Source organism: Oncorhynchus clarkii, chromosome 21, assembly GCF_045791955.1.
Source record: "Oncorhynchus clarkii lewisi isolate Uvic-CL-2024 chromosome 21, UVic_Ocla_1.0, whole genome shotgun sequence".
NCBI lineage: Eukaryota > Metazoa > Chordata > Actinopteri > Salmoniformes > Salmonidae > Oncorhynchus > Oncorhynchus clarkii.
Window position 1 is genome coordinate 13619418 of NC_092167.1, and position 26054 is coordinate 13645471.

General features: G+C 45.7%; 1 protein-coding gene across 2 annotated transcripts in view; it reads right to left on the reverse strand.

The window, feature by feature from the left end:
* Positions 1–360: 360 nt before the first annotated feature.
* LOC139378603 (neuroepithelial cell-transforming gene 1 protein-like) overlaps positions 361–26054 on the reverse strand; it is a 35470-nt gene continuing 9776 nt past the window's right edge. Inside the window, exons 2-10 of one of the 2 annotated variants that reach the window (XM_071120919.1) lie at positions 21477–21543; positions 17093–17155; positions 5274–5558; positions 4484–4546; positions 4090–4263; positions 3636–3893; positions 3351–3521; positions 2788–2974; positions 368–2664 (exon numbers count right to left, since the gene is read on the reverse strand). In XM_071120919.1, coding sequence (XP_070977020.1) covers positions 2204–2664; positions 2788–2974; positions 3351–3521; positions 3636–3893; positions 4090–4263; positions 4484–4546; positions 5274–5558; positions 17093–17155; positions 21477–21543 — 1729 coding nt within the window. In that variant the 3' untranslated portion in view covers positions 368–2203. Of the gene's footprint in view, positions 2665–2787; positions 2975–3350; positions 3522–3635; positions 3894–4089; positions 4264–4483; positions 4547–5273; positions 5559–8767; positions 9010–17092; positions 17156–21476; positions 21544–26054 lie in introns of those variants that run through there. The other variant, XM_071120920.1, reaches the window with a different exon arrangement.

Consider the following 26054-nt stretch of genomic DNA (forward strand, 5'->3'; position numbering starts at 1 on the left):
TGTGTTTGGGAAGAGGAATTCATCGTAACTCTGAAAGTGAAACATTTTTGCTTGTAGTTGCCCATGTGAGGAAATGTGGGTGAATGTTTAGAAAAGATTTCCAAATTATGAGCTCTGCATTGTTTAGTGGGGTCATCACAGCTCCATGGAAAGTCATTTGTCTGTTAAAACCAAGACTAAGAGATGCCATAATGGTGTAATCATTGTCGTCACGCCATTAACTATCTAAACAATTCAGAGAACTCAAAAACAGTTGCCAAGACAGCAACCGAAAGCCGATGACGATTGTGTTTATGTATGACACATACAGTTATTCAGTCCATTTTTTGGAAGAAAATAGAAAGATAGTAACTCAGGAAGTCAGATAGAACTCTTACACATCTTTATTATAGATTTTTGTGATGCTTTTACACCACATACATACAGGCCATGGCAGTCATATCACAGCCATGTACTAGATCTTCACTTTTCAGTACAGTTCTTTACCATCCCCTTTTCAAACAGTCAAACCCTCTACACTCATTTTCCTTCTACAAAACACTTTCACAACACCTTCATCTGTTTTCGCCCTCAAACATACATAGTCTTTCTTTACATTTTTCTCACTGGCTTTTTGACCAGTGCCTCTAACCTCCATTTTGGACAAGGCACCACATCCCAACTCACTCGGAGCTCCATCATTGCGTGGCTAGTGACTACACACACCTTGAAAACCAAAACCCCAACTTCTCAGTTCAAACACGTTCAACATTTCCATCTTTTTTCCCCCACATCTCTTAAATCTTCTTCTAACATACCGGTATCCTTTTGCTTTTCTCAACCCATCTTTGTGGTTTCCTTCAGCTATACGTCATCTCCTCAGTAGATCCCAACCCATCAGACAAGTATGTACATGCTCCTGCCACTACCGTGGCTGGGCAGTGGCCGTGTCAAAAACTAAAGCTCCATGCAAGATTGATACATTGAGTGATAGATTTTCATTCGGAAGAGTCAGCTTTTGAAACCAACATGGCTCAGTTTAAATTGTTTTTACATTGTAGTAAAACAAAATCTCATTTGATATGTTTTTTTGCCCCATTAAAATGCAATTTGATTAAAATGAATGCCATCAACTGCAGTAGATGCAAAAAGGTGTCCAGAACATTAAAAAAATATCTGTTATTAGGAATGTACAAAAATAAGACCCGTCCTCCAGTACACCTACAAATCAGACTTATCAAATTGTTTAGGTTTCAGTTTCGTATACATCTCATCTATTGTGGGAACTCTTCCCTTCTATCCACCTCACATCCCCAAAAAGTGTTCAATAACTTCAGCTAAAAGCTAGAAACAGTGCTGTTTAAAAAAAAAAAAAATGTTTAGAATTTTACCCCTTTTTCGTGGTATCCAATTGTTTTTAGTAGCTACTATCTTGTCTCATCGCTACAACTCCCGTACGGGCTCGGGAGAGACGAAGGTTGAAAGTCATGCGTCCTCCGATACACAACCCAACCAAGCCGCACTGCTTCTTAACACAGCGCGCATCCAACCCGGAAGCCAGCCGCACCAATGTGTCGGAGGAAACACCGTGCACCTGGCAACCTTGGTTAGCGCGCACTGCGCCCGGCCCGCCACAGGAGTCGCTGTTGCGCGATGAGACAAGGACATCTCTACCGGCCAAGCCCTCCCTAACCCGGACGACGCTAGGCCAATTGTGCGTCGCCCCACGGACCTCCCGGTCGTGGCCTGTTATGACAGAGCCTGGGCGCGAACCCAGAGTCTCTGATGGCACAGCTGGCGCTGCAGTACAGCGCCCTTAAGCACTGCGTCATAAACAGTGCTGTTTTAAACAGAGCTACAGTAAGTTCAGATCGAAAAAAAAGGGAGTAAAAAAAATATATAAAAAAAATAAAACAGTAAACAGGACAATATGCACAACTTCTCTCTAATTACTGAAAGCCAAGCAGGCCTCTCCAGAATACAATGGTACGCACTTAGCCCCTTTGTGGACAAAACCAAACAGTGGAGGGATGGAAGAGTAAAGTAAATAGCTGCCAATGGGGACAGTAACACAAAATACTGTTGTAATAATAAAACACACAGACACATAAATAAAAAGTCCCACGGGGAGGGAACACCCAGCCCCCCCCCCCCACTCTGCTCCCCCCTCCTTATGTACAAACATATTGTCCGCTCGCCAAGGAGTCCATTTTCTCCCCTCTAATTACACCATGGTCTCCTTCCTCTTCCCTAAGGCACTGAGGGAGCGCTTGTCCTTTTTGGTTTTGTGTTTGGGCGACGGGGAGGATAGTGGTGATGAAGAGGAGGATGAGGAGCGGGAGGAGGGAGATGATGAGGAGGGAGACGATGAGGTGGGACTGGGGGTCTCGTCCCCGCATAGAGAACTGGTGGCGGACGTTGCACCTGCGGGCGTCAAAGGGCAGTTCTCGTCGGCCTCCTCCGTGTGGATGATGGAGGAGATTTTGGAGGAGCGCCGCTTAGAGTGGGCGTCGGCTGCCGGGGAGGAAGCGGGCGTGGTGACGGCGGCATCGGCGGGGTGGTGGACGGAGATGGCGCTGCGCAGGCAGTTGAGCCACTGCTGCTTGTGGAAGACGTCGTTGACCTGCAGCGTGTGGGACTGGCCCTGAGACGGGTCATGGAAACGCACACGGAAGATGTTCTTGGCTGAGGAGATGAACAGAGAACAAGACGTTAGATTAACCATCAGTTTCAGTTACAGGCTTTGACCTCTAGATAGACATGGAAGGTCATAGGTGAGGGGTCATAGGTGAGGGGTCAGAGACTCACCTTTGTCTGAGTTACTGAATGCTCCTCTGAAGGAGCCACCCATTTTGACATCTCCATCCTGCAGGTCCTCCAGCACCAGGTCCTGCACCGGGATTGGCTGCCGGTACACCTGGAAACAGTGGTGCTCGTTCCGCGTCACAGACCGGGTCATCACCAACAGCTCTGTGAACAGGAACACATGCAGCTTCTGGAGGGAGAGAGGACAAAGGAAAGGAGATAAAAGAAGAAGATTAAAATCAGATCATTGCCAACGTTTTGTTTAATTTCAGGCATAGCTTCTCATATTCTCATCTGCCAACAGATCATTATTATTTTCCTGAGGACTTATCATTGGTAGAGATTCTCATGTGATTATGTAATTCATGTGTTATTCGGTTCATTTTAAATGAAAAAGGTCCAAGTTTTGGCCCCGACTGCCTTATTTGGGGGTGCAGAGCTCAAGTTTGTGCACGTGAGGGTTAGAAGGAGCCAGGGAAGAATCATTGCTATAGGTGGATTGCAGTGCGAGTGTGCATATTTTTAGCATTATAATGTGTGTGTATGCGAGTGTGTTCTAAACTCACTGTTCCGCTCTTGTTGCGTAGCTCGCCGTGACACAACAGACTCTTGCACTGGTCGATGCGCGGGTCTCTTTGCCTGTCGTCCAGATACTCCAGCTTGTCTATGTAGTACTGGCTCTCTGACTCACCCTTCTTCATGTTGATGTCAGACAACACATCCTGGATGATGGTGATCTGGAGACACACACGCACAGCACACTGTTATAGTCACAAACAGATAGGATACAATGACATATTTGATGTTTCAGAACGCTGTATTCATAAGTGTTTGTGGGCGTCTCCACTCACTGCTAGCTCCAGGTGGGGCGTGTCAGGGTGCTCGGGCACTGTGTGTTTGAGGATCTCTTTGAGCAGGAGGGGGTATTTAAACAGGCGGGAGCGGGGGATGTCAAGGAAGCTCCACAGGTCCAGCTTCCTGCTGAAGGGAGACTCCAGGCAGCGCTGCAGGAAGTCCTGCACCCTCCGGTCCTGTTTCTTCTGGTCCAACAGGGCCTTGGCCGCCACCTGGTTACTGCAGTAGTCTCGGTATGCATTCAGCCCTGGCAACTGGAGGGGAGAGAGATGTACCGTACCGTTAGCACTTTGGCCATTCTCTGCTAGATAAACATACAGATACGTCATGTCATAAAGGAGCATCTTTATGACATCTTCAACACGTTGGTTCCTGCTAGATAAATACTTATACAGGTAGAGGAAGATCGAGAGAGGGCAAAGTTGAGTGGGCACGGGCCCTGGTACGTACCCAGCTGACGACGATTTGTCCTATCTGTCCCACGGTGCCGTCGGGGCCGGTGGCTCTGGCCAGCTGGGCCAGCAGGTCCTCGTGGAGGGGGATGTAGGCATCCAGGTCCCCGAAGATATGGCTCAGCTCCTCCTCTGACATGATACTCAGCTTCAGCATGGGGTCGTGGTACGCCTGGAGGAGAGAGAAAATAGAGCCAAGCGGTCATTCAACGGCTAACGGTTTGTTTAGAAAGAGAGGGGGAGGCTAATTATAGCTCTGTCGGAAAGGTTTCAGTGAGGTAGAAATGGAATCCTTGCTTTTTATAGCTAATGGGTAGAGGAGAGCTGCCAACTAGTCATTTTTAATCTGTTTGCCTGGTATGTACTCTGAGGGTTCGAAATAAAGTACGAACCTTGCGTGCGAGCTGGAGGTCCTCAATCAGGTCCTGTTCTCCGCGAGTCAACTCAAATATGGCCTGAGGGGGAAGGAGATGAAAGACATATTTAAAACACCATGGAACAGGAGGCCACGCCAAATTAAAACACAGTACATATTACACTGTATCAAACTAAAGAGGACACCAAATTACTGAGTACATATTAAAGTAAGAGGACAAATCAATGCCAAATGAGTTGCCAAATTCTTGGGTCCCTTCTCTCTCAATTACTCTCTGTCTCTCTGTGTTGTTTATGGTTTGAGATTATTCTGACAGTTGGTTGAGAGGTCTGCCAGGCCAGGGGTACATTAGTGACGTCAGACACCAGCTCTGGAACAAACTGGTGACAGACTGGGCCCTGACCGCTTCTAACCCCACTTAGCTCACGCAGCACAAATACCGAGGGGACTTTCAAAACAAACAAAAGTCTGAACTCTTGTATGAGAATCAAAAGAGAAAAACAGAGTGAAAGGGGGGGGGGGGGAGAACAGGAAAAGCGTCCAGCCCTCTGGCTTTAATAACTCTGTCCCAGGCTAGGTTGAATACCGTGGCGTCTGGCTATGTGACCTGGAGCGCACTCAGTCATCTGGAGCGCTTTAGCAGGGCCAGCCGAACTAGACATCAGGTATGTGGTTCAGTCTCTCACCTCACATTGTTCTAATCTAATCAAACCATCTATTGTTGCAGCCGAGTTCCCATTCTTTCTCTATTGGGATTTGTGTGAAGAAAGATTTGAGAAGTCTAAGGTGACGGTGTTGACTCTCACCTCCTGTCTCTTGATCTCCTTGGTGGAGAAGGTGCCCTTCTGGTGGACGTCTAAGGTCTCCGACCACAGCGTGCTGTTGCGTCTCTTGGGCGGCGTGGGCGCCGCCGCCTTACTGCATGGCTTCTGGGGCACGCCCGGCGTCTTGCCACCACTGCCATCGCCCCGGAAGGACATGGACTGGATGGTCTGGCCGAAGCGTCGGACGGCCCCATTCCTCACGGGGGAGATGAGGTTAGCCAGCGAGCTCACCCTGCCGAGAGGACGGACACGCTTGTTGCTGGGTTCCTGGAGAGAAGAGAGAGAGGGGGGAAAACACAGATTAGGCTTAAAATCCTCAACTTCCTCTATCATTTACCATAAACCCAACCATCTGAATTCCAACTCTTTTAGCAGAAGCCTCACCAGGAAACCGCTAGAAGCTTCCCCATGACTGTTATCACATGGCCCTCATGATGCCAGCCATGAATCCCTATTGATGACACTACCTCCACAAAGGACTTGGTCAGGAAACTGTTACTAGGGAGGAGGGGTTTGGCGCTGGGGTCAGGCCATAGAGACAGCGGGCAGGAAGAAGCAGCAGCCCCAGCAGCTGTTGCCTCCATCATGTGAGGACTGAGGAGCCCAGGGCAGGCTGGGGGAGCACAAAGACCCTCTTTCAGACTGCAGCCCAGAGGCGCCGACCAGAGAAGGGGCCTGGAGGCATGCCAGGAATGCACCCCTGCTCTCAGCTGTCCAACACACTCACACTACACACACTTACTCTGTCACACACAACACAACTACTCAGCATTATGGCCTGACTACAGCAAACGGGCCGTGAGACTGGGACTGTTCAGTCACTCAAACATGGGAAGACAAAAGGCCTCATCGTTTAACTCTCGTCTCCCAGAGTTCAGTGAGGTATGGGACAGGACTGTGTTTGGACAGCTACAGTAAAACTGATGTGTGACTCCACCAGCGAGAGAGAGGAACTAACAGGCCTCGTCTTAAACAGGCACCAGAATACTGGAAGTCTCAGTCTTTTTTAGGAGTCTCAGGGGGGAGGTTGTGGGTGCGAGTCGGAACAGGCCCTGGAGCCCTCGTCGCGTGAGAGAAGCACCACACCTGTGCCAGGTAATCCCGCTTCACCCCCCTGTACTGAGCCCTGAGGCAGGGAGAGCGCAACACTCCCCTGCTAATGCACTGGCCTGCTGCCAACAGCAACAAACATCACACTGCATATCTGAGGTAATGAATTCATAGACTGTGAGAGAGACCTCTTCAAAAACAACCATAAATATCATGCAATTAGACATGTTTTGTGAATAAAACAATCAGTCTTATGAAATCTATGCTGCATGTCTATTGGTATCCTCAAGCACTTAAACTCTCTGAGCCTTCTCCTGACTCAGGATGAATGGGGTTTTGCCTTGGCTCAGCGAAACAGAGAGCCATTCAGGCTCCTCCTGGCCCCAGAAGCAGACCACAGCTGCAGAACAGATCCACCCCAGAGTCTGGCGTGAAAGCCACAGTGGCTGCGGCCAGCTAGGGTCATGGTTCAAATGTGGTCGGGGTCTTTGACCAGGACCGCCAGACAGTCCAGGAACTTATCTAAACCACAGAGCCAATAAACCGAGAGGACCAACGCTGACCACATCCGAACCGCTCTGAAGGTGGTCCAGAAATGGTGCGGTCAGAAAGGAATCCCAATCCTAAAACGCAGGCCTGGTTTAAACCTCTTTAGACTTTATTTTAATGGGCCTCATTACTAAGTGGAGAGAGGACCATAACGGCCACACTGTGACCAACTAGTTCTGCTGTAAACCCCATTGGACAATGGAAACAGAGAGAGGGTGAATTTGCTTTGGAAATCATGGGGTCTTCCAATGTAAACTTTGGAAACGTGTGTTGCCCACTGTGCCTTTCCTGTCATTTGGGGACCGGCCCTGGAATAACAAAGGCCACTAGTGCTGTTCTTTGTACGCCCACCCAGTGTTACTATCAGCTGGAGAGACAACATGCAGACTGATATAAACTAGTCCTGGTCCAGGCAGTTTGACTACAGGGAACTCCCTGGAATACTGTTCAGTCTCGCTCCCTTCAGGAAGCCAGATATATCCGGGGTTTGTGCTGCTGGACTGTATCGTTCTGTACCGTCTTTGGAACAACCCCCCCCCCCCCCCACCCCACCACAACACAGATTGAGGGACCCTGGGTACTCACTCAAATCTTCCCTAATGTCCTAAATTGGCCTCCGGTGATATTTTAATAACCCCCCACACAATTCTCCTTCTACCTCGTTATCTCCAACCAGAGAGCCAAGGGCTCATCAACTAAATGTATCCACTTTTTCAGCCCCCCCCCCACCAAAAGCACCTTCCTGTGCCCCTGGCCTCCCTTTGATGTAACCACACATGTTAATCCCTGCTGGCTTGGCTGTCCCTCCCTGCTCCTGCAGCTCGCTCACTGATTACAGCATAGCTGATAGCAGGGCTCTGAGGGAGTGGAACGCCACTGTTTACCCTGGATTCCAACCAAAGAACTCATCAAAGAGTAACTGTGGAGTGACTTAGGTTTAAAAATGGGTGTCACAATCATGAACATCTGTTGAGAAATGAGACTACTCACTTCATTGAAGAACTCAACTTCTCCTTTCGGATTTACCGACAATGTAGCCGCTGGCTTCCCCCTGAACCCCCTTCTGAAATCTAACCACAAAAACCTTGAATGGGGGAAGGAAGGAGACTAGAGAAGTGAGTAAGAAAGGCTGCTGCTGACCAGTGGCCCTGTGTGAGTCAGAGAAGAAGAGGCACACCTGGGTTCTACCCCCCCCCCCCTCTTTAATTGTGTGAGGAATGTTCCCAGCCTGCTGAGCCACTGCACTCACTGCCCCAGGGCTCTGAGAAAATGAGGGGGGAATACCAACTGGCAAACTAAAAATGTGCAATAATGTTGGCATTAAGTTCCAACTTCAAACCACACACACATTCCAAGTTAGAATGTTATTGGTATGAAGAATTTGGTGAGAAGTCGCAAACATGGTGCTGATCTCTGTATGGCTATTTGTCCCCTGCTGTTACAGTGCTGATGAGGTACTACTCAACCCCCAGGGATAGGATACATTACCTGTCTGGGCAGATAGATTCACACAAAAGCAAGCAAAGCTAAAGGGATGGATAGTTCTATGACCTCTGACAGTATCATGGAACAAATATCTCTAAAAGTTTGAATTGAACAGAGACTAAACACACCACACACCTTACTAAGGTGCAGTGTTCAGGTGAGATACAAAGTATGTGACAAATACGCTTGTGACGAAGCTGTTGTTTACGAAGCATGGGACAAATTGTTTGATTTGATAGCAGAAAGAACAGGAACAAGGTGCTGATTCCCTCAGATCTGATAAGAGATCAGTGGCTATCGCAGCAGAGAACAAGTTCCTATCCAACTGATACCAAATGACAAAGCCAGCAGAAAGAACATACTGAGAAGCAGTGATTGATCTAGTACCTCACCTCTGAGTCTTTGTTGGCTCGGTTCTGACAGTCTATAGCTTGTAGAGTCCGTTTGATAGGCACCAAGCTACCCAGTTCATCGTAAGCCACCATAGCGGTGAGTAAAAAAATCCAACAAGGTTTCTGCTATATCCAGTTAGTCTTCATTATTCCATATGAAAGAGTTTTTAATTCTTCAAAATATCTTTGGAAGAGTAGAACAAATTCACTCTACCGCTCTCTCATTCTAAACTTTGGTCTGAGGTGGAGTTAGGGAGGGGCAGTTTAAATACTCCTTGGTAAAGGGAGGAGGAGCAAGCTCTCCGAACCCCTCCCACCATTTAGAGGGGTTACTGTTGGAGGAAATCAGACTCTTCTTGAAGGGCTATACAGGCGAAGAAGCCCGTTTGTGTGTGTGAATCACCAACAAAAAGCACACACACACACACACACTAGTGCTAGGAGAATTCCATATAGTGAGGTTTGTTGTTAAAGTGAATGGAAAAGTTACGCATCATGTGCATACAGTATAACAGAACAATGATCTTTAAAAGTTCAGGTTTGAACAAGCCAGTCATCTGCCAGAGACTAAACACACACACACCCTGCTAAGGTACAGTGTCCAGTGGAGGGTAGCCACACGAAACACACCCTGCAAGGTACAAATCTGTCGATCTGTGAACAGGCAGTTAACCCACCGTCCAGGCCGTCATTGAAAATAAGAATTTGTTCTTAACTGACTTGCCTGGTTAAATAAAGGTAAAATAAAAAAAATAAATAAAAAGAGAATCGGGACAGCTGCTGATTCACTCACAGATCTGATGAGAGATCTGTGGCTATCGCATCAGAGAACAAGTTACAGTCCAAAAATATGGGCAAATAATCTAATTGCAATTTTTGAACCCAATATTATGATTGCGATTTTACTTCCGATTTAAATCAAAACAGTAAGAATCATAGAAATAAAATGAGTATTCCAATTCTATGGTTGGTGTTGTTTGGCACGACAACTAATGAAAAAGCCAGGTACAGTAGACATTGTTGTGAAAGGGAAGGAACCCAAAGTGTTGGTCAGAGTTTCCTTGGAGACTCTAATTACATTTGAATGTTAAATTCATGGCATACATTTTTTTTTTTAAATGCAGCATCTTACAATACTACAATTTCGATTTCAAATTAGATTAATTGAGCAGCCCTAACTAAGAGAAAACTTGCTTCATGTGTTTCTATTTTGTTTTGGTTTTAAAACACATTTAGAAATGCCTTTTGCATTTCTACTTCAGATAATTAAGTCACTTTCTTGAAAACAGCAGTTGTACATTTCCACCTATTGAATCTAGTTCAAACGGAACCTATAACTACAGTGAACCATCATGTAATAAATATAACTTCTTTGTCCCCTGTCTTTCTGGTGTGAAAGGTGTAAAGTGCACCAGTGTTTGTCGTCTGCTTCAGCTAACGACAGAGAGCTGTTACCAGGCCCTGATCAGCAGGGGAAGGGGAAGATCAATTAGAATATCAATAAGAGGGACGCACTCATTCACCTCCTTATTATATCACACACACACGGTCTGCACTAGACCCTGTGTATTGAGGGGAGAAGTGTAGTGTGTGGGGGTGGGGTAGATTTAAATGAAGGGTGTTTAGTTCGTTATTACCCAGAATGCTAGTAGATACTACAGACTTCCAGTCATTGCGCTAATCAACTTCCTTCAAACTGCACACAGACATACAAATGGTATCCACAAGTTCATCAGACTCCGGAGAAGTAGATAAAGGGCTTCATTGACAAAATCCTAAAGTATCCCTTTAAAAGGGGGCAATTACATCTGCACCCAGTTTAACAGTAGAAAGAAGTGAGAAACTAAACAGGTCATTCTGAAACAGAGTTTTAAAGTAAAAGACAAGCTTGCTTCCCTTTTCCTGCCAGACACATTCATGATCCATTTGAATAAAAGTGAACTGAGACGTGATTAGAGACGTGAAAACACCTGAGGCAAGCCATTAAACCCGACACATTGCTACATAGCCATATAACTGCTGCGCAAATGGACTGCAGAATCCAAGGTGTTGACTGTGTGATGGACTGAATAATGTGCTGAGGTGCTATGTGGTAGAAGGGATGTAAAACCTGGCTAGTTATTTAGCCGGTCTGTGTGTGTGTGTGTGTGTGTGTGTGTGTGTGTGTGTGTGTGTGTGGTAAACAAATTAAACCAATGTGAAGGCTTGAATTCACCCTCCTGTACCAATACTGAGGTGTGAAACAGGACATATGCAACTAAGCATGTGTGAGAGTGAGAAAGTGTGAGTGTGAGTGAGTGTGAGTGTGTGTTTGGTAACAGAAGTGAGAGAGCCCAGATGGGTTATTGTTGCTAAACTACATGAGGACTGGCACCATGGTTGGGAATGTGTTCATCAGGACTGTTTACTCTGAGGTAAAACCGATCATGTTATACCAAGTGGTCTCTGACAGTCTGGCATACATCACTCCACAAGCAGAGTCCACTCCACAAACTAACCCAACTAGTGGCTAGGATTCACACCTCCGGGCAAGGAATCAAATGGTAAATAACAGCCCACGGGGGGAAATCTCACTACATGTTGATTTGGGTGATGACTGGATTACTTGTGAAAAAGGGAGAGCAGTTTGCCAGAAGGGACGATGGTGTGAATGATTATTCAGATAAGACTGAATAATAACATTTACTAAATGTCTGTTTGCTGGAAAATGAACCAGGATACAGACAATCTGGAGGAGATGGACTATAAAACACACCACTGCCCCAGTGTACATTTTCAGTGCAGAAAGTCATGATTGATTGTATGCGAATGTCTGTGTATACAGGAAAATAGTCTTTTTTTCATGCAATCATCCAGACTCAGGGAAAACAATGCTGTGCATTTCAGTGTTAGTCACTCCGTGTGGGGATACCGGAGGCTGAGCCACCCCTCTGTCTGGGCCATCACCTGTGGGTGGGCCGTGAACGCAACAAACACAAAAATTGCTCAACCCACCGGGCCCAAACGCCCAGTCAGCTCTAATAAAAAGGTCTGACAAACAAATGTGTATTCATACACACTTACTTAATACTACCCTCTCACACACACTTTACTATCATCCCCACACACACACAGGCAGGCAGGAGTGAGTCACCCCAGCCATAGCGTTAGCCTCTATTCTTCTGCGGTACCTCCCTGACAGGAACAAACAGAGCCCTGGGGCTTACAGTTCGGACTGAACTGAACATGCCCTCCACATCGGCAGTACAGGAAAAGGCTAGTGTTAAATTAGAGTTCTGGGGAAAGCATACCAGCCAACACTTTCCAAAGGGACTAATTCACTCAACAAGTGGTGGAACCATTGCCCCCTGGTGGTGGGAGTTTGGTGCAGGAGTTTAGGTACAATAGATGGAATGAATCTGATATTAGTGGATTATTCCTCCCTATATACACATTTGGTCTGTGAGTCCTTATTTGAGCAGGCAGGCAGAGAATAGGCCTACGGGTGTTCATATACTATAGTGAATCACGGCTTTAGTGTGATCATATCAAGCCCAGGCACTGCCAGATTGTTTCCCTTTCTCTTGGCCCACTCAAACAAAAACAGTTTCGTTTCTGATACACCAACTCCTGTATTGCCCCATTTCTTACTATTTGGAATGTGCCTCCTTTGTTCTCTCCATTCTTCCCCACCTCTACCTGTTTCCCAATTTCCTGTGGTCTTCATTCCTCTCTCTGTCCCTCATTCCTCTGCCTTACCGCCAACCAACATATAACAACTAAAGTAGTCTGTCTCTTCAGCAGCTATTGGAGGGGCTATGAGGACAGGGTGTCTTATCCAGCAGTGCCCCACTAAAACCATCAGAGAGCAGCCATTAAACACAATACAAGCAATATACTTCACACCAGACAAACATCCCCTGCTACTCAATAGTTTACTTAAGTGAGTTTTACTCAGTGCACACAACCCAGGCATCTCTGGTTGCTACCAAACAGTGTGGAGGTAACCGAGAACCACAGGTTTGTCATGACACTGATCAATGCCACATTCATAGCGCGCGCGCACACACACACACACACACACACACACACACACACACACACACGCACGCACGCACGCACACACACACAAAAAAAAGGGGCGGTCAAAGAAGCTTGGAAAGTTACAACTTGTGGCTTCAGGTTTTTCAAGGAACCCTGATTCCAGCCAGGACTGGCAGTACACAATGCAAGTGTGCAGCATTTACAGCAAACACCTTCTAGTCAGGTACTCAACCCCCCGAACGGTTTTTATTGTGGCAACATTTCGGTTCTCTGGGCGAGCGTGCAGTTGGCAGGTCAAACCTGGAGGGGTGAGGAGGAGGAGGGGGGGCAGAGAACTATAGAACAATAGAAGCAGCCTATTGTTCATAGATTGTTTACCTGCCTCAACCCCCTCCACCTCGGCCAAAGAGCCAGACAGCAGGGGGAGGGGGGGGGGGGGGGGGGGTTGAAGCTGGATTTGGGGACATGTGCAGGGGATGGGAGCAGATTGAAGCTGGATTTGGGGACATGTGCAGGGGATGGGAGCAGATCTGGTGCAACAGGTTTGAGAATAGGCCGAGACTGCGAATCTATAGGTAACCGCCCCGTCCCTGCATAGACCCTTTTCCCCAGAGCTGAAGATCCGAATCACGTTCTGGGGGGGGGGGGGGGGGTGAAACAGCCAACTATTGGATCTCAATCAGTTTCATGAGGAGAAACATTTAGCTCTTCTGGAGTTGTACAGCGTTGTCCTGAAGTAGCCTACAGTGTGGTTTAGAATTATGGACAGCGGGCAGATTTTCCAGAAGATGGGTTAGCAAACTGTAGCATGCCTGTGTTTAGTTTCAGTCAAAGCACATATTTAGCCTATTGGAGCACGTTGTTAAGGTCTGGCCACATGAGAGAAAAAGGCAACAAGTCACACAATCATCCTGAAATATCATAAGAAATGAGGTGGTGTTTTTTTGTCTTACAGTAAATCTATAATACACTATTATACTCAGTTATTTTAGAATCATGATGTGATCTAGTATGCAGACATTGATTCAGCTTTGAGCTAACTTTATTAAACAAAGACCATTTGCCAGAGTAGACTGTTCACCTAGCAGCCGAATTAGTTCATTTGACATTTTTTGTCATTTTGCAGACTCTCTTATCCAGAGCGATTTACTGCAGCAGTTAGGGTTAAGTGCCTTGCTCAAGGACACAACGGCAGATTTTTCTAATCAGATTAATAATAGTACCCTGTTCAATTTGTCCCAAACCTCTATGACAGGCCACATTTCTAGTAAACACATACTTTTGATGACAGAGGAGTGGTTCAGTGAGTCATTCCTCTCTTCATCCTTGCCAAACTAGGACGTCTATGAAATATCACTTGGCAAGTTCATTGTAATTAGTCCGTTCTTCCCCAGTGTAGCATAATCTTGTTTTGATCGTGTTTAGTGTGAGTCAGTGAGTGGTTTGACCTCAGTCATACACTACAAGAGCCTTCAACCTTTGCTTAAAAAAAAAAAAAAAAAAAATCACTGCACTGCAAATGTTTCTCCAAATGTAAAATTTAGAAGTTGCGTCGAACGTAAAAAGTCTAAGTGTTTTGGACACCCTGGGTTTCTCCTACTGGAGCAGCTGCATCTGGGGTTGCACGGCTGTGGTCTCTCATTCTGAACGGTTAAGTTAAGAGTTAGCGATAGGGTTAAAACAACAAAAAACAACTCAACAGTTAAGTGTAGAGAATCATTGTACCATTTAAACCGCTGTGAAATATATTTTTAAGAACCCGAAAATATTGTATTTTCAGCTGTTTGACGCTGGTGTACAAAGCCGAAAGTAAAAGACACAAAAATGAAACTCAAGAATGGGAAGCAGATAGATATAGAAATAGAGCACATATACACTACGTCTTAAACCTGATTTCAATGAGAATGACAGATCTAGAACTAACAAGGTTAAGGTTTGGGATAAGGTTAAAACAAACAAATGTAAAACGACTGTCTAGCACTGGGATTCAACACACAGCTTGTGGCTTACGCCCATCCACCATCTCCATCCAAAATGCCCTAGCAAGGTTTTGAAGGCATCTCCCGACGTCCTCGGGACATGGATGGAGGTCCAATTTCAAAGTGAATCTGGCTGCTAGATCTCAGTACACAGCATGGCTGTCCTGTACTGAAGCATGGATGTACCTTGTGTTACAATAACTCTGATCGCGAAGTGGTCATTCTGACAGTCTAACAACTCACCAATAACACAGTGGAAAAACAATACTTTTATACAATTGAATGACAGACAGGATTACGTCTGTATCCACACTTCCATTCCACCATAGTCCATCCCATCATAATACCACGAGGAGACTGAAATCAGCACAACCGAAATCAGTTCAACCTTGAAAGTGTTGGAATCTCAGGCAAGGATCATAGAATGAATGAAGCAACAGAGACACGGCATGGCATAATCTGCACCACGGGGCACTCTGTTCACAACGTTGACATCAGCAAACCACTCGCCCACACACAACGCCAAATATGTGGTCTGCGGTTGTGAGGCCGGTTGGACTTACTGCCAAATTCTCTAAAATGACATTGGAGTCGGCTTATGGTACATTCAATTCTCTGGCAACAGCTCTGGTGGACATTCCTGCAGTCAGCATGCCAATTACATGCTCCCTCAAAACTTGAGCCATCTTTGGCATTGTGTTGTGACACAACACTGCACATTTGTCCCCAGCACAAGGTGCACCTGTGTAACACCATGCCGTTTAATCAGCTTCTTGATATGCCACACCTGTCAGGTGGCTGGATTATCTTGGCAAAGGAGAAATGTTCACTAACAGGGATGTAAACATATTTGAGTGTAAAATTTGAAAGAAATGCGCTTTGTGCGTATGGAACATTTCTGGGATCTTTTATTTCAGCTCATGAAACATGGGACATGTTCAGTTCAGATAGCTGACAGCTAATCTAATTTAGCAGTCTCAAAAAATATTAGCGGACATGAGCTAATTGACTGACTATCAGTGACTGACATAAGAGCAACTGCTTATGCACAACCACATTTTTAAACCGCACCCTGTTTATTCTAGTATTTTAACTCTAGAAAGTAAGTCGAGACACCGACAGGGTTCCCTGGTATAGATAAATATAGACCAGCCTATAATCCACCTCAAAATGTCAAACATGCGATGCTACAGGACAATAACAAGTATCTGTATAGAGACTGCCAGTGATATGGCTCAAATCTGATTGAGCATAATGATGTGGGGTTGTTTAGAAACTGTGATGGTGCAAATCTTTTTAATGCACTACTATCAACAGTCTCATCAGGCCACCCTCAGCTTTCAAGTCATCTCTGACCCAAACATTTTACTGAAGTAATTAGAAGCGATCAAAAAACACAAGATTAGGCTCTGCTGGGTAGGAACGGACTAATGTCCTCCATTTTGTCATCAAAAGTAAAAAAGTGTTCACTGGAAATGTGGCCTGTCATAGTGGTTTGTGAGAAATTGAACAGGGTACGATTAATCGTCTGATTACTCAGAAGAGTGCTTGTTATGTTTTGAGTGTGATAAGTATACCCTGATGAAGACAGTTTGTCTGTCCAAACAATGGTTATTCAATAATTGCGGCTGTCCTTTTCTTTACCAAGTGTTCTACTCTGCTAGCCAGCACCTCGCCTAAACAAGTGTGTTTTTCCTTCGCCTCCAGATCGAGTGTAATAATGAAACCTCTGTGGAAATAGAGCATTACTAAGAAAATCATCCCACGTTGGAATACTGGTGACAGGCCTAGGGTGTGTCAGAAACACCAATAGACAATAGACCCACATTACAAGGATGTTTTCCAACCAACGAGTTCTGATCGTCAATTGACGAAAAACAAGAATCATAGTAACTACAGTAGATCGGGTGATAAAAGTCCCCGAACATGAGTTGATGAGTGTTGTGGTGGTTGCTGTAAACAAACACGGTCCTTATCTGGATGGTTTTCAGTGATATGCTCAAGTATCACAAACAGGATGGGGCTAGACTTTGGATAGCCTATAGACCTAGCTTCTTCAGACCTCAGCCAAAGATATACAGAGGTCAGGAAACTGTCCTCCATGTTGGCACCAAATGATCCATTGCAATGACATTCTACGTCTAGATTGCCATTTCTCGTACATTCATGAATGTCAACAACTCTTGGGGACAACAACAGTTTACAGAACTGAGTGCGTCACCTTGACAAACTGATCTAGGATCAGTAATGCGGGTTCAGGGTATCTATATTGTGAACTCAATATAGGGTTCAGTGTTATGGGACGGTTCATTGTGTGTTTTACCTTGAAGTCAAAGCTGCACAGGCTGACTGCATCAGAGTCATCCTTCTCTCTGATCTTCCGCTTCTGGGGACAGATGGAAATGAGATTATTAGATTATTATTATTATTATAATCAAATTTAGACAGAAACTTACCACAGACACTCTTAGGCAGATACCCAAATAGCTACACACAGACACTCATGAGTGGGACTCCCAATCACAACCGGATGTGATACAGCCTGGATTCGAACCAGGGACTGTAGTGATGCCTCTTGCACTGAGTGTGCCTTAGACCGCTGCGCCACTCGGGAGCCCAAGTCTCTCCAATTCACACAAAACGACTACATCTCGTCTGGACTCCAGCTGCTCTCTGATGTCAGAAATAGTTCAACAAGAATAGACAACCACCCCATTTCTCCATTACCCTGTCCCATCCTGGTCTCATTGGTTTGAGATTAGCCCCAGTGAAGAGAAGAACTGCCCCATTGCTAAGCCCTATTGCCCCAGGGACAATGTTCACCCCTGGAGGTTCCATTGGGAACAGGAAAGGGTTAATGAAGCACAAGAGCACTTGAACACCTGGGGAGAAGACCAGCTGGCAGGTGAGATGAGGTCTGGCCCAGAGTTTGTGTGTATGAGACTAGGGTTGTAAAGGCTGGAGGAGCGCTGGCGTCGCCTGACTGCCGGGGCTCTTAGGGTGCTGTCATTAGGGCACATTAACCACGGAGGAAGTAGAGGGCCATCACAGGGCATTTAGGAAGCCAAGAAGTGACCACCGGTGTGCAGGGTGACAGACCGGACAGGGTAGGACTGTATGTTGAGGTAGTTGTTATGAATAGTTGGTTTTGAAGGGGGTAAATGGCCATTTCTTCCTCAAACCTGTTAGCTTTCCTACAGAAAAGAGAATACATTGTGTAATATAAAGAGAACACCTTGTGCAATATCTGATCACACAAGGTAAGAATATGTGAATTTGCATGGTTCGCAAATTACAAGGGGACACAAGGGGCCTACATATGCAATGCTCCAGATGAGAGAACGAGGCTAGATGATTAGCTAGCCCACTAAGGGGAGTGAACAGTGCTTTGGCGAAGAGAGAGTTGTGCAACACTACAGCTCCTAATCAAGGGATTCTCATTGAGTGCTACAGCTGTTGAATACAGTAGTTTCCACACAGTCAGTTTTTTAAAAAAGGTAGTCTAATTGAGGCAGTTAGGACCTTTCCTGAAGCTAATGAGGGAAGTGGGATAATGGATCAATCAATTCAACTCTTGTTTATAGTAGAGCTGACAGTAAAAGGAGACTGAAACTGGAAATCTGATCAAAAGGCTACAGTGTAGCCATTTATCAACTAGCTATAAAAAAAGGCTCATTAGCCAATTAGACTAGTGTCTTTAATCAGCTGGTGACTAAACGACTAATCATTAAGCTGATCCCCATTCGAAAGGAATTCAAGTGATTGATCAGAGAAAACTCCTTTTAATGTTTTGTTACTATCATCAGAGGGCTTAACTGCATAGTGCTAGGCTAGCTTTTAAAATAACGATGGGTTTTGGGTCAGATTTTTGATTAAATCATCAAAAGGGTGGGCCAGGTTAGATGGAAAGTTTACACTGGACTAGAGGCATAATGTAGAAGTTCCTCAGCTCATTTTTTTAAAACTAGGCAAGTCAGTTAAGAACAAATTCTTATTTTCAATGACGGCCTAGGAACAGTGGGTTAACTGCCTTGTTCAGGGGCAGAAAGACAGATTTTTACCTTGTCACCTCGGGGATTCGATCTTGCAACCTTTCGGTTACTAGTCAAACACTCTAACCATTAGGCTGCCTGCCGCCCCAACCTAGAACCTAATGCCGATGCAATGGAAGTCTGGGCTAGAGGGGTCTTCTCTTCAGAGCCTCCCCCAGGCAACGGGGCTTGTTTGAGGGCAGTTCGTTGAGTCTGTTGACTGCTGTCGCCCATGCAAATGATACAGTTTTACATTACCATGACGTCACGGGCTAGGCTAAACTGAACTTTTAAACAAACCCAGCGTAGGCCTGAGAAAAAAAATGGGCATTAATGTCACGTGGGATTAGCTGTAAAGAACTAGGTGATATTTGTTAAGCATGTTCTGCTTGACACAGTGAGAGAAGGAGAGAGTGGTAGAGGGAAGATGGAGAGAAGTGTAGAAAGGGCAGAGTGGGAGTTGGGACAGAGGCAACAGTGGAGTTCTTTATTCACACACGCACACACACACACACACACACACACACACGCACACACACACACACACACACACACACACACACACACACACACACACACACACACACACACACACACACACACACACACACACACACACACACACACACACTTACTTATTGTGCTGGCCTGTTTGTGTGCGTCATGTGATAATGGCACCATAAAACCATGACCTGGTCAGCTGCCAGAATATACAACCTGGCAGGCTCTATGTAATTACCAGCGCAAAGCAAAGCTATGAGGTAGGTAGGCCTAGAAAAAGGTGGGGGCAGCGGGGTCGACACTGTGTTAAAGAATGCCATGGACTCTCAAGAGATACTAGAATAGAGACTATGATAATCAGTGATCATACTTAGTGCCCCACCTCAGTCTTTTGGTATGTGCTGGGTAGGTGAATGTTGATGTCATTGAATTAGGGTGCTTGCACTTACACACAGGGACACGCATATAGGCACATCAAAATACAAATCTCAATTCCTAGGCACACACACCTGTTTGAAGTGGGAACGTTTGCATGGAAAGCGATGCGGACTGACATTCTGGCTGTCTGAACACGTCGCTGGGAGAGACAAAAAAGCTGCCATCCTTCCTATTAATTACCTGCCTACATTCATACAACAGCAGTTGGGTTTGAGCGGCTGTTTTTTTTCGCAGAGATGGAAACCTAAATCACATTCTCAACATTACAGAACAGCCCTGAGGCCTTGCTAATGTAGTCTGAGATAATATGAAAAACACTACAGCCCCCCCCCACCTAAACACTGCTACCTAAACTGTACTATGCCCGCCCCAGTCTCCAGAAAGTCCCCTACCTACCCCCATCAAAGCACAGGATCCTCCTGACCTTATTCAAGTTTCAAGGTAGAGATAAGAGGGGATGGGAGACAAAGGAGAAGAAAGGAGCCCACAGTTTCTTGTCTGTCTATACTTCTCTCTCTTTGGGTAGATTTATAAAGGGGAGATAATAGTGGAGTCGTTGGGGGGGGGGGGGCTAGGTAACAAGCGCCGTATGCTTGTAGTGGTTGAGCTAAGCGTGCCAGTTAAAGAACATTTGTGGAATCAAAGGCAACGTTTGGCACGAGATGAAGAGCCTCTGTCCTCCTCTCCTCTATCCCTCCTGCTTTTCATCTCCTCTCCCCGACTCAGTTGAACGATGGATAGGGTTTCAGCTGGGGTTCACTCATAAACCCTGGAATAGTCCAGGCCTTGTCGTTCAGTTCCTGTCTCTAATCTCAACTCTGTTTCCAATCAGCGATCGTATTTAGGTCTAGGTTTTACTGTAAACAGCAGGCCAGCCAATCAAAGAGGAACAATATCTATGTTGATTCCATTATGTTGAAGGGGAAATAGAAACAGGAAGATTTTTCTTGTTTGTTCACTGTTGGATCACTGGGTAGTGTGGGGAGTCTGTCTTGTGCCTGGCATCAGCTGTGAGGGTGTCATGCAATTAAAACACTCCTGAATGGAGGATCAGATGGACCTGCAGAGGGCTTACGTCACCTCTCACACAGAGGTGATTGCGAGTTGCCTAAACAAACTGCACTGGCATGCATGCATAGTTATCATCAGTTTACAGGGTTTCTGATGCTGCATGAGCGATTCAAGGTTTAGTTCGAATGCCTTTATTTTTGGCAATCAAGGTTATCATGAACTATACAGATTCCAGATGAGTAATACATGTGTAATAGTGACACCATCCTCCACTATGGAGTAATGGACTATGTTCTGGATAACGATACACAGGTGATGCCGGATGCATCCAAGATGCAGACCAAACCTCCCCTCAAAACCTTAAGACCAAAGTGGATCAGTCATTTGTCATTATCGTTTACTAATAAATTACTTTTTCCTAAACTTAAGTGCACAGTGTCAGTATCTGTGGTCCAAGTCAGAGGAACTTTACAGCTTTGAGAATGAACAGGTCCATTTGCTTCCGTGCCTGTTTAAAAACAACCAAGGCCAGATTTGAAGCCAAAACAGACAGTTATGACAGAGTTATAACAGGGACAGGCACTCTCTGTCCGCACAAACAGGCCGGATAGCCATAATCGTCCCAAACAATGCCAGGACAAAATGGGGAGGATAGTGGAATGACCCGAGGTTCTGTGAGGGAACAGGGAGACACAAAAACAAGAGCTGGATGGAGGCTGTACTCACCAGACTGAAGTCCCATTGAGGTCCAGGGGTGAGGAAGGTGAAGGAGCTCCCTCTTCTCAGTCCTGGCCTACAAGACGAAGATGGAAAAGAAAAAGAGCAGGAAATGATTGCTTGTTCAACATGAATAACACCATACCCTACACCCAAATTCAAAAAGGTGACACTACTAAGACCGTTACATCTCAGGGCACGAGATGACATAGCACACCACCACAAGTCCACCAGGTAACAACCACACAATACCACAATGTCCAATGCTGCATGCAAGAACGCAAGCTCACCCCTGCCTTGTGAACGCTCAATCATGGTAGTGCAGGAAGTGCCTCAGAAACACAATTACTCAGTCATTCAGTGCCTTCCCCAAAGACCCATTCAGACAGAGTCATGCTCAGGTGCCACCGTATACGTCTGTGGCACACGGTGTATGGGAGTATCGACTCTGGTACATACCACAGCCTGCTGTAGCCATAGTGATGTCCCCTTCGCTGCATCCTCAGACGGCCAGCTAGGATAGACACCCAGCAGAGTAGACCCAGTCAGAGAACTGCCCTTCACCCCTCACTCTCTGTGCAGCACACACAGGGTTACCAGGTCTCCAAGATGTCCTCACAATACTCTTCTCTCTCGCTATCTATAGGACAGACAGCCTACCCCTCTCACATGTGTAGGAGGACCCTACCCACCCCTTTCCTAATTGGGGGAAGGAAGCAACTGTTGCCTCCTGTTGCAAGTTTGTTTGCTGAGAGTCTAAGCGGGGGGTGCTTTTTAGGAAACACAGATGATGCCGGCCCACTGCTCCATACTGGTCACCACCAACCTCATGTAACACCTCAAATACAATACTCGCCCTTATCAGGTTCTCAATGATTATACATCAGGTTATATTTGATCATTGACGATAACCTGACGAGGGCGAGAACTGACCGTGGACTTCAGGAAACAGCAAAAGGGAGCACCCCACTAGCCACATCAACAGGACAGCAGTGGAGAAGGTGGAACGTTAAGTTCCTCGGTGTACATATCACCGACAAACTGTAAATGGCCCACGCACACAGACAGACAGTGTGAAGAAGGCGCAACAGCACCTCTTCAACCTCAGGAGGCTGAAAAAATGTGGCCAAAAACCCTCACTAACTTTTACAGGTGCACAATTGAGAGCATCCTGTCGGGCTGCATCACCGCCTGGTACGACAACTGCACCGTCCACAACCGCAGGGCTCTCCAGAGGGTGGTGCGGTCTGTACAACGCATCACCGGGGGCAAACTACCTGCCCTCCAGGACACCTACAGCACCCGATGTCACAGGAAGACAAAAAAAGATTGTCAAGGACAATAACCACCCGAGCCACTGCCTTCCATCCAGAAGGCGAGGTCGGTACAGGTGCATCAAAGCTGGGACAGAGAGATAGAAGCTGTTTTCCAATCGCAAGGCCATCAGATTGCTAAACAGCCACCACTAGCACAGAGGAGGTGGCTGCCTACCTACAGACTTGAAATCATTGGCCACTTTAATAAATGGAACACAAGTCACTTTAAGAATGTTTACATATCACCTCATATGTATATACTGTATCCTTCACTATCTATTCTTTACCATCTATTGCATCTTAGACTCCTGTCACCGCTCATCCATTATTTTATACTTATATATTCTCCTCCCATTCCATTACTAGATTGTGTGTATTAGGCTTTGTTGTGGAATTGTTAGATATTACCTGTTCAATCTAGAAGCACAAGCATTACGCTACATCTGCTAACCATTTCTATTATGGCCCTGTCACACGCTGATAACAACCCACATGAGTGATGAAGCCCAATTTGATGGCTTTCAAAAGACCCGTTTCCACATGGTTTGGGTTTGAGTTAATGTCAAGGTGTTACTTCGATATCTTCTGAAACCGTCAACAATATGTTCCAATATAAACCAGATCATATCTGAAAACAGATTAGGGATAATGGTGTTAATATATTGAGACCTCAAAAGGAAATCAACCTCTACAATCCTGACATTCTTTCCTCGATTCCTCTGAACCACTTGTCTCTAGCATGTGTTCCTGTTGTACTGCTGTTACTGGGCCAAGTCATTCCAGTGATTCCGTTGGCCTTCCTGCCTCGTTGCTACAGGTGGCATTGTGCAGTGACACAGCACTTGTCTATAGTGAAGGGCAGACTGCACTGACCACAGCTGTAGTGTCACTCCACCGCTTCCTATGTGGTCTGCACTCAGAATCAGTACGGCTAGTAGCGGAGGCCTAGAGGACAGTGGAGGAATTCCCTAAGTGTAAGTGAGTGAGAAAAAGAGAGCGAGAGAAAGAGTGCGAGAGCGAAGAACATAGGGAGTTCAGACACGTCAAACAGGAAGAAAAATATAGGACTAAAAAGGTGGAAAGTAGATTGTAGGGAATAAGGGCAAGGAAAAAGAGAGGGATGGGAGAGAAAAGTCAACAAGAAAAAGAAATGAAGGGAAGCTTTGACTATGTACAGACTCAGTGAGCATAGCTTTGCTATTGAGAAAGCCAGGTTTGCCTACCGTGGCCTATCAAGAGAAGACAGGCTATGTGCACACTGCCCACAAAATGAGGTGAAAACTGAGCTGCACTTCATAACCTCCTGCCCAATGCATGACCATATTAGAGACACATTTTTCCCTCAATTTACACAGATCCAAAGAATTTGAAAACAAACCCGATTTTGATAAACTCCCATCTCTACTGGGTGAAATATCACAGGTGTGCATCACAGCAGCAAGATGTGTGACCTGTTGCCGCACAGGCAACCAGTGAATACAAACACCATAGTAAATACAACCAATACTTATGTTTATTTATTTGCACATTGTTACAACACCATATATAGCCATAATATGACATTTGAAATGTCTTTATTCCTTTGGAACTTTTATGAGCGTATTGTTCATTATTTGTTCACTTTACTTGTGTTCATTATCTATTTCACTTGCTTTGGCAATGTAAACATATGTTTACCATGCCAATAAATCCCTTTGAATTGAGCGATAGAGAGAGACCTGGGCAGAAGAGAGAATTGTGTCCGAGTGGCACTGGCGGTGTCAAAGGTCACTACAGGTGGTCAGCAGACACCACACTCCTCCCCCATTTTCCATCATGAGGACTGTGGTCAGTGACAGTCGTGGCAGAGACCATAGAGGCATTGTGAGCGACAGACCTACGGCAAGCAGCGCTGCTCCTGCATGAGTCAAGCAGTAAAAAAACAGTCACTTTCTACAGAACCACAGCCTGAACTGGATGATCGGTTTGACTCAACATTCAACGGAACGCACCATAACGTGGGGAAAAGGAGGGAGAGTTTAGTTACTGGATCTGCTGCGGCATGGAGGTGAGGAGGATGGTTATGACGACTGTCAAGGAGAACACCTTTGGGTGTGTGTGTTAATGTGTACATTATTTCAAATGCCATTCAATCTGACAATGCACCAGGATGTGAAACAAATCCGAAGAGACACCAGTAATAACTAGGCTGATAGGTATAGCAACAGGATGCTATGAGAACGTCTCTGCTGAGTGAGACATTCCTGTCCAATAGACATCCCAGTGACATCTGGCAGCCAACGAGCTCATAAAGTGAGACGATGCTTTATGTTACTCTATGTTCTGGGAACCGGTGTGTTCCGTCGACACCAGGAACACACCAGGTGTGTGAGGAGATGTATGAAGCGATGCTGAGACAACCTGGGTGGTTCACTGTTGTCTGCCTGGTGGTAGTGTCTCAGGAACGCAACCGGGCTTCACAGGAACACCAGACAATCACAGTGGTTCCCTCAGGAGAAGCCAGGGGATGGCCAGAGCAGGGCTATTTCTCAGACAGTGGTCAAAACATACAGGGAATGGAGGCCTGAGCCCAACACGGGGTGTGTGTACAACAACACACATATCACTACCAGTCTCTCATTCTCCCTCGGTCTCACCATTCTAAACAAACACAGTAAAAAAGGTACATTATGTAATAATGCAGAATATAATGCCTGTAGAGCTCCTTAATAATAATAATAATAATACATAAATAAATAATTCCACCCAGAGACTGGGAAAGGTGTTTCCTAAAAGGATTTAGGTCTAATCATGTGATGTTTTTGAAGGCTCTTCCTCTTTGATGCACACTTTGTACAGTAAATGACATCAAAGATGTACCATCCTCGAGTGATTAGGCCAGCATTGCTTTTACTCACATGTCTGACCCACACACCAGATAACAGTCACACCTGAGCTTAGACTAAATTTATTATTTCAGATGCTGTAATGTTGATGGGATGTAATGTTGATGTAATGTTGTTCAGACGGTAAATTAAAATATTTTATTTAACCTTTATTTAACTAGGCAAGTCAGTTAAGAACAAATTTTTATTTACAATGACTGCCTACACCGGCCAAACCTGGACGATGCTGGGCCGATTGTGCGCCGCCTTACGGGACTCCCAATCACGGCCGGTGGTGATACAGCCTGGATTTGATCCAGGGTGTCTGTAGTGACACCTCAAGCACTGAGATGCAGTGCCTCAGACCGCTGGGCCACTGAGGAGCCTGGGTCATTCAAATGAAAAAA